Below are 15,269 nucleotides of genomic sequence, written 5' to 3'. Positions count from 1 at the left end.
GCCTGAATTCTTTTGATGTGGCTCTTTGCCGCGAAACCCCAGGCAACTCTGATCCATAAGTCAGTTGAGGCCTAGCAACTGCTTTGATTATCTTCAATTTTGTCTCTTTCGACATGTGGCTTCTTCTTCCTATTAGAGGGTAGAGTGTATTCATCACTGCTTTCGTTTTGTCGATTGCTTGTGTGATATGACTTTTCCAAGTAAGTCCTTTGTCAAGCGTTATTCTAAATATTTGGCTTCATTTTTCCAGTCGATTTCTTCGCCGTCAACTTCTAGATTCGTTGTGGATCGCAGTCTTCTCTTCTGTAGTAATATTGCTTGGCTCTTTTGTCCATTGAGCTTGATTTTCCACTTTATGCACCAGTCATTTGTTTCGTCAATCGTTTCTTGTAGAACTCGTTCTATTACTTCTGGGTTGGGGTGTCGAGTTGCTATGCCTGTGTCGTCAGCATATAACGTTAGCATGGTTCTTGGATTCTTCGGAATATCGTGAATGTATATGTTGTACAGAAGTGGCCCAAGTACTGACCCTTGAGGTACTCCAGCCTCTATATATCTTGTTGTGGCGCATTCTCCTTCCACTTTCACGTAGAATCTTCTAGAATATCCAGCACATCTCATCATGTATATTAATCCTTCATGCCATACTCTGCTCCCTGAGTCGCTTTTTGATTCAATAACATGATGGTAATCCAAAAGCTCCAATAAAAAAACGTGTTCTCGAGATAATTAGTGACGCCCCAAAGTTCCTCAAATCACTTTCCGAGCTCATCCAATATTCCCGCAATAGAAAACCACATAGGAAGCATGCATTCGATTGAATACGAGGAGAGATCAATCAGTCGGTAATTTCATATCAGAATTCATCTGCTGAAAAGGAAATGGCAGAGGCAGCGTATGGATTTGACACTAACATTGTATCTATTTGATTACTTTCACGTACAAACGAAACCAATCCTCTCGATATCAACTGATTTTCCTTGGTGCAGCAACAATAATGGCATAATTGAAAAGGGTAAAGATTTTTCTGAATAAACCTCACCAGCAGAAATATTCAAAAGAGTGTGACCTCAAGTTTCCATGATGCCACTCTTAAACCATCGAGGATATGGCATATTGCTGAAATTGCCATCAAATCAGCTATCAGTTATACAATTATTATTGTATGTATGCAATACTTCAATAATTCATGTTTATATTTTTAAATCAAGGTATCATTTTTTGTGAACTCTACTATTTTTGACTATTTTTAGTTTTTTCTTTACATTATCGTTGCCAGTTTCCATACATATGTCAATGTCAAAAAGCTTCAATAAAGATTATAATTTTATACATAAGACAATACAATTACTGAAATTGAACACACACGAGTAAAATTACTTCTAGATCTTAGAAAATTTCTAACAAATGTCTCCAGTCAAAACTAATGCCATTTTGCTCGTTGAAGGATTCAAAATCCTGTGATGCTTCAATTTGTTGTACAGTAGAACATTTCATTCTTTTAATATTCAGGCTGCATTCTACAGCGGTTCAATCTGCAGAAAATTCATTGTTCTCTCTCTTCTCCTCGAGTGCTGCCACTTCTTTTTTCCTCTAAGTTTCCTAGAGATATCATTCTCTCCTTTCATTGGAGCCCTTGTACCTCATTCTTACTTGCCGTTGGATGATTGCTATACATTAAACATTTCCTTTATTCTGTCAAATTTAATTAGGGACCTTCATCGTTGAAAATGATTGTTTGGCGTGGGTGGTGGCGTTCCTTTTCAACCCTTGTGGGAATATCAATTATAGCCATCTGTATGGTACGTATAGTTGGGCTTTATTATTCTCCGGTATCTGGAGCTCCACGAGAGCTCAGATATCCCTCTATTGAGGTTCGAAAATTTGTACAATTACTTTTGTAAATTCGTCGAGCGTGTCATAGGGGCGTGGAGATAGAGAGAGCCTGTTATCGTTGAGAGTGAGTGGCAGATGCTAGTGACGGGAGGAACGCACTGAGCATGTGGAAATAATTAGAATAAGGGTTGAGGATTTAATGCAAATCTGTTATTTATAATCTGAAATATACCAAGAAACTTATACTTCATATATGATTGAAATAAAAGTGAAATATCATCAAACTTTCAATTCATTGAATAAATACTGAGATTTTTAAAGAAAAAAGCACCAAATTCCGCAAAATTTTACCTACATTCAATTTTTTTTTTGCAGGGGCATCATACTACAGGGTAGCAAGAGACTAGAGGAAGCCATTGAGAGTTACAAAAGGGCCATACACTTCAGACCCACTCTTGCATGTGAGTAGTTTTTCTACCTATTTTTGTAAAAATCGATATACAAGGTGCCTTTAAACTAATGCGAAGGACTTAAGGAGATGATTCCTCGATAAAAATAAGCAGGGGTAGTTCCTATAAATTTTTTTCGAAATCTATCTCCCTTCCAAGATACAGCCTTTGGAAGGGGATGACGAGTTGAGAGTTTTTAATTTTTTTAACGGGTTCCAAAAAACACTGAGTCATAAAACTATACATAATATCAAGCACTAAGTAGATGTTAATCACACAATTTTTTTAGATTTCATAACTTTATTATTAGGGGTTGAAAATAACAGCCCCTTATGATTTTCCTTCAAAAATTGTTTTCGTGGGATAGCTTTTCGGAAAATAAAATTCTCTTATGGTTTCCCATCCAATTCTGGAGAAAAAAAGCTCCTGCAAAATTTCGATACAGTCGATACTTTTCTCGGAATAAATAAAAACCATAACAGAATTTTACTTTTCGAAAATCTTTCTCACGAAAACAATTCCAAAGGCTGTGTATTGTTTACAGACACCCTTTATTATAAAATATGTGTTGGGTGTGATCGGTTTTTCGAAAACCCAGAATTGAATGAACTAAGCAGAATGTATTATAGAATAGGCAGATATGTTAGCTGTCTTCGTCACATTCTGGATTCGCATCGCCCTAACTGTATAGAATTCATCAGTTTTCTTATGTTAGGTTTCATCACAATCTTATCTTTGCTATTATGCTACAGTTAACATGGAAAAAATTATATGGGCTCACAATGCTTACGATGTGTTCCAGATTAGTCTGGTGGTGATTTGCAAACGGTTTTGGTCCCCATATACGAATAATTGGCAACCCTTGGATGTAAAATTTTCGTTGACCTACCCTGCATGTCCCCTAGTGTCATCATAGAGGTAAAAACGTTGTTTTAGGCACGGTTGAATGAATGAGTTTTCATCGAAATGGGTGAGGTTCGAAAGTATCGTCATTTTCAATTCACCAGAATCCCATCAATATCATGTTGCTCACGTAAAACGATAATCGAATACGGTGCAGTGCAAACAAACATTAATTGCCCAGGTGATCAATTCATCACAAGGTAATGTTAGCCCTTCCTAGTTCTTCGTTTCCGCCCCTATCACGAATTGGAATAATGACGACGAAACATGCCTAATCGAACGAAAACATCCTTGGCAATGGATTCGTTGCGAGGACAATATACTCCAACCAATATTTCGTTTATCTAATCCGAGTTCACTGTATTCAACTGTTTTTGTTCTATAACTACAGGAATTTCTTCGATCTCGCCACCATGCAATCACTTTCTTGTCGTGTTTCTACGTTGTCAAGTTTATTGAGCTAGTTTCATCCAATATCATCATCAATGATCTTGGTCCTCACTAACTAAGAACCTACTGTTCATAAACTTATCTTGGCAGAAATCAAATCCCAAACTTTCACAATAAATGCCATTTATAGTGGTAGGCACACAGATATTTCGCATACCAGTGATGGTGAGTTCATGCAGAGTTACTGAGGACTAATACCCAAGAAAGCAACCAATCCGATTGGCAGACGTCGTGCATATGTTTGCAATCTTCCATGAGATGGGTCCTTTTCTTAGGTATTAGTTCTTAGTAACTCACCATGAATATTAGGGGCTGGCATCATATCAAGATTCTCGACATTGCTATCAATCCCAGATCTCACAGGAATATGAAGGGCCTCAATTCTAGACAAGTGTTATCTTTCGAGTCCATGACAGTCATTTTATTTGAGACATCTGGATATCAGGTAGAACGTAAATGACACTTTTGAAGCTGTAGTGTAAAATATATCATTGAAGGTACGAGTTTTGTGTCCTTTGTGGCATTGGGCAATCGAATGCGCCCTTATATCACTTGGTCGTGTGCAACAGCCCTAATAGCACACGTACAAGCACAGGGAATTATCCAGTTTGATAAGTTTCAATCGGGACATGTTTGTCACGTATATCGAATTTTCGACCGATTGAATGCCAAATACCAGCAGGTATTATTTACCCATGAAATTACTACCGTAATTGATTTTCGTCCACGATCTAGTTACATCGGCAAACAAGAGCTGTTGATATGTCAGTCGTGTCTGTGTAATTTCTGCGACGAGGAATGCATAAGATGTTGAAACTACATACATATTGCTGGTAATATGGCGAACTGCTCTGGTTGGCAATGTTTGTAGATATATGCAGAATTTAATCAGGTCAAGGTTTTTGAGACCATTTGTTCATTCGAATGATGCTCAGATTGAAGCGATTCGGAAAATTATTTCGCCAAGAAGTCATATCTGAGTCTCTTCAACTTGTAGATACATACACTGCGCAAAAAAATTAACGCACATTCTGAAAATCTCAATTTTAATGAAAGTTAACTCTACATTGACTTTGTAACTTATTTTTTATGTTCTCTCGGGAAGGTTTTGAACGAAACAAGACACATTAAATGGAAGAAAGATTCAGGATTTCACCGAATCCTATGTGAAAGAAGAGGAATGAACAATTTTCAAAATACTGAAATGCTGATAAGTGATTTAATACTTGGAATTACCACCCCTTGCGTTAATTACAGCTCGGCAAGGACGGTTCATACTCAAAATGAGTGATCTTAAAATGTTCTGATCTAATCCTTCCCAGGTTTCTCCGAGATTGATTCCTAACTCATTAAGAATAGCTGGATGATTTTCTGAACTTCTCAGCCTTCTATTGAGATTGTTCCAAACCTGCTCAATCGGATTGAGATCTGGACCTTTAAGGTACTCCTGAACGATGCGCGCACGATGGGGTCTGGCATTATCGTCCATAAAAATGAAATTTTCACCAATGTATGGGGCAAATGGCACTATATGCTCTTCAAGAATGTTCCTTATATACTTATCAGCATTCATAGCTCCATTATCAACCACCACTAGGTCTGTGCGAGCAGTCAAAGATATTCCACCCCATACCATAATCGATCCTCCCCCGAAACCAGTAGTATTCAGGAAATTGCACTCACCATATCTTTCATGTGGACGTCTGTATACAAGCGAACGTCGATCACAATGATAGAGGCAGAATCTAGACTCATCTGTGAAGAGAACTCTTTCCAAATCGGCCTCTTTCCAATGGATATGCTCTCTCGCAAAATCCAAACGTGCCCTTCGATGGGCTGGGGTAAGAGCTGGGCCTCTTGCCGCGACACGAGGCCTTAAATCATATTCTCTGAGGCGATTTCCTATTGTCTGAGTGCTGATTTGCACCTCATGAGTTTGCTCAAGCTAAATTTGAAGGAGGCGAGCGGTTGCAAACCGTTGTCTCAACAAGGAAACTCTCAAGTAACGTTCTTGAATGGCAGTTGTTACCCGTGGTCTACCCTGTCCTGGTCTTCGGACATTCATACCTGTCTCCCTGAATCGCTGCAACATTCTGGACACACTTGTATGGGAAACTCCAAACCTTTCTGCAATTCTTGTGTATGTCCACCCTTCTTCTCGCAAAACTACCGCTTGGGCACATTCCTCTTGGGTCAAATTGCGTGTTTCGCGTTGCATAGCGATCGAGTGTAGAAAATCAAACGAAATAAAAACTATTGATCACTAAAATTGATCGAGAACAACTGATTTTAGAATGGAACCAATACATTCAAAATCTGTTAATATCATCTTTTTTTATTCCTGCTGGGAAAAAACATCTGTATTGAAGAAAACCGTTGAAAGTGGATAACATATGCATGCATAATTCTGATAAAAATAATTATCATTGAGAACACCTTCAGTTGTAGAATAAATTTGAGATTTCCATAATGTGCGTCAATTTTTTTGCGCAGTGTATATTCCAAAGAAAATTCTGAAAAAAAGTAGAGGAAAGAGTGTTTCTTTTGACCTAGAATCTTCAAATATTTGCACGATTCAAATACTCGCCCTGTATATTGTTGCGCCAATTTCTCTCCTATTCATTGTTCACTACTTGAACATCGAAATCTGTTCATCCCGAATTTATGAAAATTATTATTCAGCATCGCACAACAATCAGAGTGATTAATGGGTCTGCTACATGAAAGATTACCATTATTTTTAGCATGCAAATACCCATTCTCTCCCAACGGGCTACGTGGCATACATTGTGGTAGGTGAGGGTTATAATTGAACGTACTTCGTCGCTTCCTAGGCTATTATGGCACCCTGGGGATTCAGATGATGCGTATATCACTCAATGAAAACCCCAGGTAATAACGCCCACGAAAGGTACAATGCATCGTGGCTAACTAACGTTCATCTGTTATGGAATATGGCGAAAATAGTGATGGTGAGTTTACACTCTGATTCAACAGATATTCGTATGAGTTAAAAGCTCTGGTTATGGTTTGAAAGTTTGCATATTCTCATTCATCTTCCTAGTGTTTCCGAGGTTGCATCTTTTCTTTTCACTATTTTTATATTTAGTTGTGTTCATTGTCGGTTATCTTGATTTTCGATGGGATTCAAGGTATCGGTTAGGTTAGGTAAGGTTAGGTTAGGTTAGGTTTACACTCTGATTCAACAGATATTCGTATGAGTTAAAAGCTCTGGTTATGGTTTGAAAGTTTGCATATTCTCATTCATCTTCTTGGTGTTTCCGAGGTTGCATCTTTTCTTTTCACTATTTTTATATTTAGTTGTGTTCATTGTCGGTTATCTTGATTTTCGATGGGATTCAAGGTATCGGTTAGGTCAATTTTTGTCTTCTAATTTGAAGATATGAAGTGAAGAGGGAATGCAGAAAGTGACAAGAACAAGAATTTACTGCGAAATGTGAGCGAAATCAAAGGGAAATTCTCTCAGTTCTGCTCAAAGGACCAATAAAGGAATTAGGTCAATTCGAAAGAAAGCTGCGGCAACGGATTATTGTTCCAGTGTTTTCTGGAAATTCTAAATTTTTCATTACAGTACAGAAAATCTCATTCATCATAAAAGTTGTAGAGAATAAAATTCTGTACAAATTTTGTCCTAAGCAATTTTTTCTACGTTCAAAAGTTTTTGAGTTATATGGCTATTAATGCGAGATATTTAGCGATACATGATGAAGCGAAAATTCACTCAGATATCGATTGAAATTTATTCTGGGAGGATTCTGCATCTCTTCATAAACTTTTTAGGGTTTTCACTCCCAATCTCTGAAACAAAATCAATTAAAAATGAAATCAACGATTTGCTCCTGACAAATTAGTGCAAGAATTTACGCAGGAGCAAATCGTTGATTTCATTTTTAATTGATTTTGTTTCAGAGATTGGGAGTGAAAACCCTAAAAAGTATATTGAAGAGAATTCACTCGTTGGAAAATAGTACGTTCTAAGGTTCAGTCAGAGAAAACACTAAAATTTTCGGGACTAATTTCGAAATTGTCATCATAAAAATACCTTGTCATTTTGACAATTGGATGAATGTAGATTAGACTGGGATTCTACATTGACCTTGCCCTTTCGCATGTGTGGCTAAGCTCCTCGCCCTTATCGGCCTCTAACTCGAGAACGGTTAAGAGTATGTAAAATTGCTTCAGACAAAGGTTGTGTAGAATTTTATTATCTACAACTTTCATAATGAAAACAAAAACGATTAGAGGTAAAGGCAGGGGAATTTCGAAAAAAATATTTTTATCATCTTCAAAATGTCAGATTGAGAAAACCCACCTGATTAGTGTCAGATTAATGAGTCAACACGTCTACAACACCAAGATTAACCATCTGTTTGATGGTGATGACGCTAGAGTATGTACAAGTAGCGATTTTTTTTACTTGTTCAAAGGATCGCTGTGACCTTGCATCACGTCCAAATTGTCAGTCCCTCGAAAAATCTGACACGCTGGAAATTTTTTTTTTTCAACATTTTAAATTCTTCCGTACAGCCAGTCTCACCGCGCAAACTGTCAGAGAAGCATGAATTGATTATCAGAGACACGTAGGGCATATACGGTATCTGAAACTGACACGCTCGAGTATGTACACCTGGCGATTTTTTTTTACATCTTTGAGATCCTGCAGACGCTTTCTCCACCGCTGAAAGTGCATACATCATAGAACCTTTTTTTTTCTTTCTACCATCTCATCTTCAAAACCCACTAGGTCTCCACGACGCTAGAGTAAATCCCGATTTGGCATCGTCGGCTCCCCAACTATAATATTCACCTAAGCCAGCTCTGCTCTTTTCCCCGAAAGTATCAAACCCGAACATGTGAGTTCCTGTCTTGTTTTCATGCGTCCCATTGTTATTCTCAGATTGAAAGGAAATATCTATCAAGAACACTGCTCTTTTTATGGTCACTAAAAGGAAAGCACCATAAATTTTCCCGATTAGAAAACCATCCCACAATATCGTCGACTTTTCAACTGTTGAGAGCCAGAAGTGGGGTCACTTCCTGAAAACTTTCCCTTCTTTCGAGCGACAGTTTATCGCTTGGATGCAGAGAGTGGTGATAAGAATGGATTCTTCTTCGGTGTCCTAGAATGCCTTTGTGTTATGGAAAATAAATATCGATATATCCTGAGATGGGGTGCACTCTGGCTCCAGGGTTTCCCAAGCACTCAACCTTCTATTCCAGCTTACCCACTATGGAGTGTTTATTCTGGGGGGTTTCACAAAATTTCGGCATGATTTGAATTTAGAAATTTTTTGTATTACTGTCGATGAATAAACAGACTGCTGCATCATCGAAAACATATATACCTTATTTATTATTATTTTTATGTCAGATTTTTTTTTTCACAATTTACGAAAAAAAAAACGATGATTTTGAACATTTCTAGATTATGTTTATATATGTTTCTCTTCCATTGAAACGAATTATTTCGATTGATAATTCATTGGGTAGAATTTCTAGTTAATGATTTCGAAAGAGCAAACAGTTTTATTTGCGTTGATTCATATTTTATAACGATCAATGTTCATCATAAATTCGTCATATCGAAATATAACACAGTCCAAATAAACCGGATTTGTGTTTAATTTATATGAATTAATTGATGTGAGATTATATTTGATGATGGACCCATTTCGAATGCCTTCACAAGTGAACCTCAATTCGAGTAAAAAACTAGATTTTTCACTAAAGCAAATATGTGTTATAGCAAATCGATAGAGTTCGAAGTCCGAGTAATATTAATGCTTCCAATCTTTGGCTTCGAATGTTTTGGCTGTCCGGCCAAAGACAAAAGCATTCCCTCCATAAACCATCAACTTCCACATGCATTCCATTCATTCATTGCTGTATACCGATACCGGAAATAAATCTACAAAAAGACCAAAAAAAAAGAAAACGATCAAAGGTGCGAACAGACTTGTAAATTCTTAGTGTTTATTGCGACTGTGTGCCCTCCTGTGACTAAAAAGATCCAACCGTAACCTGCAGATCCTTCCACACTCAGGGCATGGATAGTCACCAACCAGATCTGGCCTCCGCTGTATCCTTCTCGAGTCTCCATTATAACTGTGTACCAAAGACCTCCACTGTGACCTGTCTAACGCTAGTTGTTCCCAGTTATGATTGGCATTAACTGATTCTAGGGATTAATGTAGTATATCCTCAACCCGCTTATACTGGCCTCCTGGTTTTCGGGCTCCCTCTGTGAATTCGCCATACACAAGAGTTATTTTGGGGAGTCTTGTGTCTTGCATTCTCAGAATGTGGCCGCCCCATCCGAGTCGGGCCCTCGTTACTTGAGTCTCAATTGTTGTACAACTCGCACGTTGCAAGACTTCTGCATTCGAAACTTTGTGGAACCATCTGATGTGCAATATCTGTCTTAGATGACGTTGTTGCGTTTGTTCAAGTTGTTTAATATGTCACCTGTAGGGCGTCCAGCTTTCGCTTCCCTGAAGAAGCGTTGGGAGGACGACTGCTTTGTAAACAGCTGTCTTGGTCTTCAGATTGAGGTCGTGATTTTAAAACACTCTGACCTTTAGCTTCCAGAATTCCCTTGATGTCGAATTGATACGGTTGTGTATTTCCGTGTCTAAGTTAGCCCTAGTATTTATGAAGCTTTCCATAAGTATTTGAACTCTCGACCTGTTCTAGTGTTTCATTCGCCAGGATGATATGTGTGTGAAGGCTTTCTGGCGGACTTACCAGGATATTGGTTGTGTTGATATCGAGTCTGAGGCCTAAAGCTTCGTATATATACTTCATTCAACTTTATTTTAGCAGTCGGTTGGCCATGGAAATTTGACACATTTCACTCTGTATAGTACGAAAATGTGGGGTTATGAAGCTTGTCAAAACATTTTTGGGTTTTAAATCATCGCTATGTTGCCCGTTCTACGTAAAAGTTTCTGTTATTACGTATTTTATCACAATGTCGAATCTCTTCGGAAAATATGTGACGAACATAATTGAAGTTTATACAAACTGATTGAAGGCATACCAAATCCAGTTATTTGAATGGAAAATACAAGAGATCAGTATAATATCATAATATGCACTCGCTTGAGGAGAGTTAATGTTCGTTATCTTCTTTGGCTTACATCATTTGTAGATTTCAAAAATATTATCCCGAAGATGAAATGCATATGATGCAGTGGTTGGGAATGGGTATCTCCCGAAGGAATTAACAGATAATTACAAGAATGTTAAATTCTTCAACAAAAATCATCTTGCATCAATATAAGTAAAAGGGGTTGAAGGAAGTTTCAAGTTAAGATGCAACTTCACCGTTGAACAAAAATTTCACATGAATAAACAAGTAACAGGGCAACTTGCGCGTATTTGTGGCTATTCATCTCAATACAATGATGTAATTATAATAATTAGGTATTTATTAGTACCTTAAGACATTTACATTGTATAGGACAAGTCAAATGAAAAATAGAAAAATCCATTTTAGGGAACTTATTCTCCGATGACATTTATCAAAAATCCTGTAGTAAACTTTTCGCATTAATTCACTCAAAAATAAATGGGTCTTTCAATAGAAGGAAATTCTTTGTCATACTCTTCATTCACAATCTTTCTGATTGTGGAAATATTCAGCTGAAATGTAAGTCTTTTAGATTTAGATGAAACATTATATAAATTCTCTTACATTATAACTATTTCAATGAGCGATCCTGAATTCTAAATAGCACTTCCTGAAACCCTGTCCCTTTTTTCAATCACTTTCGGCATTTTCGTAATAAAAATTGATATTATAGTTGTGGCAACGGCGTTATGACATTGAGGACATTTCATGAGTGCCAACCTAACTTCGTTCTAGTTACAAAAACTTGAGAAAATTATTTCATGGCCAACCGACTGCTAAAATAAAATTGAATGAAGTATATGTATATAGGTGTCCAGCATTATCTGTAGGTCCTCTGGTCTGCTAGCTATAAGTGCGCAGTCGTCTTCATATTGAAGTTCCGTGATAAACTATGAACGGGTTTTTGCTCTGACGCGCTTCAGGTTGAATAATCCTCCATCAAATCTGAATCTCATTCCAATACCCTTTACAGGCATACTCATGTCAGAAATTATCGAGACAGCTATGGCGAATATATTGATCAGTAAAAGCGCTAACACGCAGTCTTGTTTTATTCCTGAGTTGGTTGAGAAATGGTCGGTTGTAGAGCCATTATGCTGTATTTTAGCAGTGTTGCTGGTATGAAGGCTTTTACCTACGGTTAAGAATTTTTCGGGTACTCCAAGGCGTCTCATGATTTTCCACAGCGCTCTCCGATTCACCGAGTCGAAGGCCTTACTTAAATCGATGTAGGCATGCATTCAGTGCATTTCAGATGCACATTTCTTTCAATTGAAACAGAACATTAAAACCTCTCACAGTAAAAACAAGTTATTGAAAGCGATATGAATTAAATATTATGGACTAATTTCTAACGTCTCTGAAATTCATGAAGTGAGCCGTAAGCATGATACATTAATAATAGTTAAAGCCATTTATTCAAACGGACATTTGTACTCTGGAAATAATGAAAATATTCACCTACTCAAAGGAATTTTTATCCGATACCTTCTTCGTGACCGCTTTTTATTTATGAACTTTATCGGTTTCGCAGGGTGCTAAAGTTCCACTACTCTTTTTTACCACGTCTATCAATTAAGTCTTTCTTTCTGCTTCGGAACCAATTCCTCGAGAAATTAATCTACTGATGAACCCGACCTTCCTCGAACTTCTCCCGCGCTAATCTTGTTATGTTGAATTTATTTACAAGGTGATGACGAAATAGGGACCAGCCCGTTTCTCATCCCAGACATTATCGGAACTTTTATTTTGTGATAAATTGCCGAACGTTTATTTCTACCAGAAGAAACGTCTCTAGATGGAATAGTGGAGGATTGATGGTTCATTTTGAACTCTTCTATAGAGAAACAAAAGCAATTAAACACATCTGCAATAATAATATAAAGTGGGTTTAATCTCACATATTGGTGTTGAACCCAAATCTATGAAAGATAATAATAATAATAATAATAATTTTATTTAATCCTTTGAGACATGGTTCATGTATAGGACAAGTCATTTTACAACCAAAAGAAAAGAAAAACAATATATGATATGACAATGATAGTCATAATGATCGTAATGATGTACAGGGCGAGTCTTTGACTCGTAAAAATATTTCAACAGCAGATTCTTGAGGTCAAAAGAAACACTTTTTTCCCTTACCATTTTCTCCGAATCGCCTCGGTTTGAAAGATACAGGCTGTTGAAAAACCATAAAAAAAAATAATTTTTTGTTCTTTCTCACGAAGGGTTTCATAGAATGAAATTAATTTCGAAATATAGTTTTTCATTTATTTGATGAATCTTTTTCGAACACAAGATATTACCCACGTCTTCCAGTTTTCTCATTATGACTATTGAGTACCATGAAAATATCGAAATTCAAAGAACCCAACGCTTGAAATTAAGCTAGATGCTCCATAATAAATATTTGACCGTTTTGTTAAATAAGAGTATTCGCCATATTTTCTCGTAAAATAAGCCGTTTTCGAATAATTTGATGCTCAAGAACTAAAAAGTATCTGTGAAATGATGAAAAATTGGGTATTTTGGCTGAATACAACTCTTTTCAAAAGATCCACAGAAGTGTAGTGTCACAGATTTAGATGAAGGTTATTTTAGTTTTTCTAGGGGTGGCACATTATGTAAACTCAAAATGGCTAAATCTTTTTATCAGAGCCGAATCGGAGAAAATGGTGTTTCTTTTAATCTCAAGAATCTGCTGTTGAAATATTTGTACGAGTCAAAGCCTCACCTTGTATATTCGCCTTTTCAGTAAACAATAACCAGCAACAAGAATTTGAATTATTTAAAATTTCCAGAGGCTTTGTGTTTACCTTAATCATATGATTTAGAGGTTTAAGAAATCAATTATGTCAGAGTCAACTATCTCAATTGTGATTGACGACACTAAGCAACTATCTCACTTCAGTCTTTGGACAACAGCATATGTTTATTTTCCATTGCTTGTACCTACGTTCCAAGGTTTTCTCTTGTTTGAAGTTTTTCCTTGATAACTTTTGAAATATCAATTTGTGCTGAAGGAGGAGTGGTTTTTTTGAAAACAAAGAAGGTATCAGAGAATGAGAATTTTAACTGCATCTACACCAGTAAAGGTAGTTTCAGGGCAACCACATTATTACCAAAATTTCATCGAATTATCTCTTGACCTTTCAACCTTATCAACGAAAGCGTAGATACAGTTCCTAATTTGATACCCCTCTCTCAGAGGGGCTACACATTCGATCCAATGATCATTTTGGAACCTGTATTTCCGTAATTTCCCCGACAAATTGCAATAAAAGGGAATCGAAACGAAAAGATCGCAACCCACACGCATACTCCCGCCCATTGTTTCAATTTCCCCTAAATGCTATCCCATTTTTGTTGCGAACACCTGCTACAGTCACTCCAGATATTCCCTCGTTAACCAGCATCTCTATCTTTGCAATAAACATCCCAGTTTGGGATGTGAAAGATAAGGAATCCCATTCCCGTTTTTGCCCTTGTAATACCAGATTATATTTTCAACTGGATTACCGTGAAGTGAAAGAAGTCTCATCCACACGGACGACGTCTTTTGTTACATCCCCTGGGCTTATTCTATCTTCAAAGACTTTTAGAGGAAATAAGATCTTTAGTTTATACGTTTATAGGGAGAATCTCGTAAGATACGTATGGTATTCGAAAAACGTTGGAACTCGAAAAATTTCTGTTCAATATAGAGGGTATCTGTAAACAAATCCGAAAGACTGTCGGAGTTGATCCCTTGATGAAGTCAGTAGGGCTACACCTAGTTTTTTTTCGGAATTACCCATCCTTTCAAGATAAAGCTCCTAGAAGGTATTGTTGACGTTTGAAGGGACTGGAGAATACAGCATGTGTAATCACTGGAGCGTTTCTGAATATTTTTTCAAGAATGAGAATGAATTCAGATGCATACCACCCGCCGATATGCATATCAACAAGTTTTACGATCTGAATTGAACTAGCCAAATTGCCATCGTCAGGACAACTAAATGGGGAACGTTTCACCGAAGAAGAGCAGACGCTGACCAAGGTTTCGATACCATTTGACCTGGTCAGAGCAACACAGCTTCTTCTCCAAAAGAAAAACGTTTGGAATTGATGAACTCTAATTAAATACTGGTAGGCGCTTCTGAGTATCATATTGATTATGAGACAGGTCTTTGACTTTCTTTTCACTGGAACACAAGAAAGTTTTGAAATTGAAGGAACTGGCAAATTGATCGTGCAACTAGCTGTTGAGACTGTTGTGATTTCTGAGTCGATCAGATGCAAAATCCGCCATGCTGTCTATAGTCATACCTATAAGGTTTTTGAATGCGAAGGACTATACGGAATGAGTTAATCAGATTCTGAGGAATAATAAATTCAGCAAGTTTCTGAGACAAAAATGAGAAATTCTAAGTGGGTATCATGAAGGGGTGTTGAAGAATCTGTTATTTTCTCATCTAAGGCACTCGAATAAGCTA

General features: G+C 37.2%; 1 protein-coding gene across 1 annotated transcript in view; it reads left to right on the top strand.

Annotated features, from left to right (window-relative positions):
- The window catches only part of LOC123309928 (protein O-mannosyl-transferase TMTC2), a 188,352-nt gene that overhangs the window by 122,036 nt on the left and 51,047 nt on the right, over positions 1-15,269 (top strand). The window contains exon 5 of the mRNA XM_044893237.1: positions 2,212-2,297. Within this exon, the coding sequence (XP_044749172.1) occupies positions 2,212-2,297 (86 nt within the window). The remainder of the gene's footprint in view (positions 1-2,211; positions 2,298-15,269) is intronic.

Source organism: Coccinella septempunctata, chromosome 3, assembly GCF_907165205.1.
Source record: "Coccinella septempunctata chromosome 3, icCocSept1.1, whole genome shotgun sequence".
Classification (NCBI taxonomy): domain Eukaryota; kingdom Metazoa; phylum Arthropoda; class Insecta; order Coleoptera; family Coccinellidae; genus Coccinella; species Coccinella septempunctata.
Note: the sequence above shows the minus strand (reverse complement) of the source record. Positions and strands in the feature narration are given on the sequence as shown.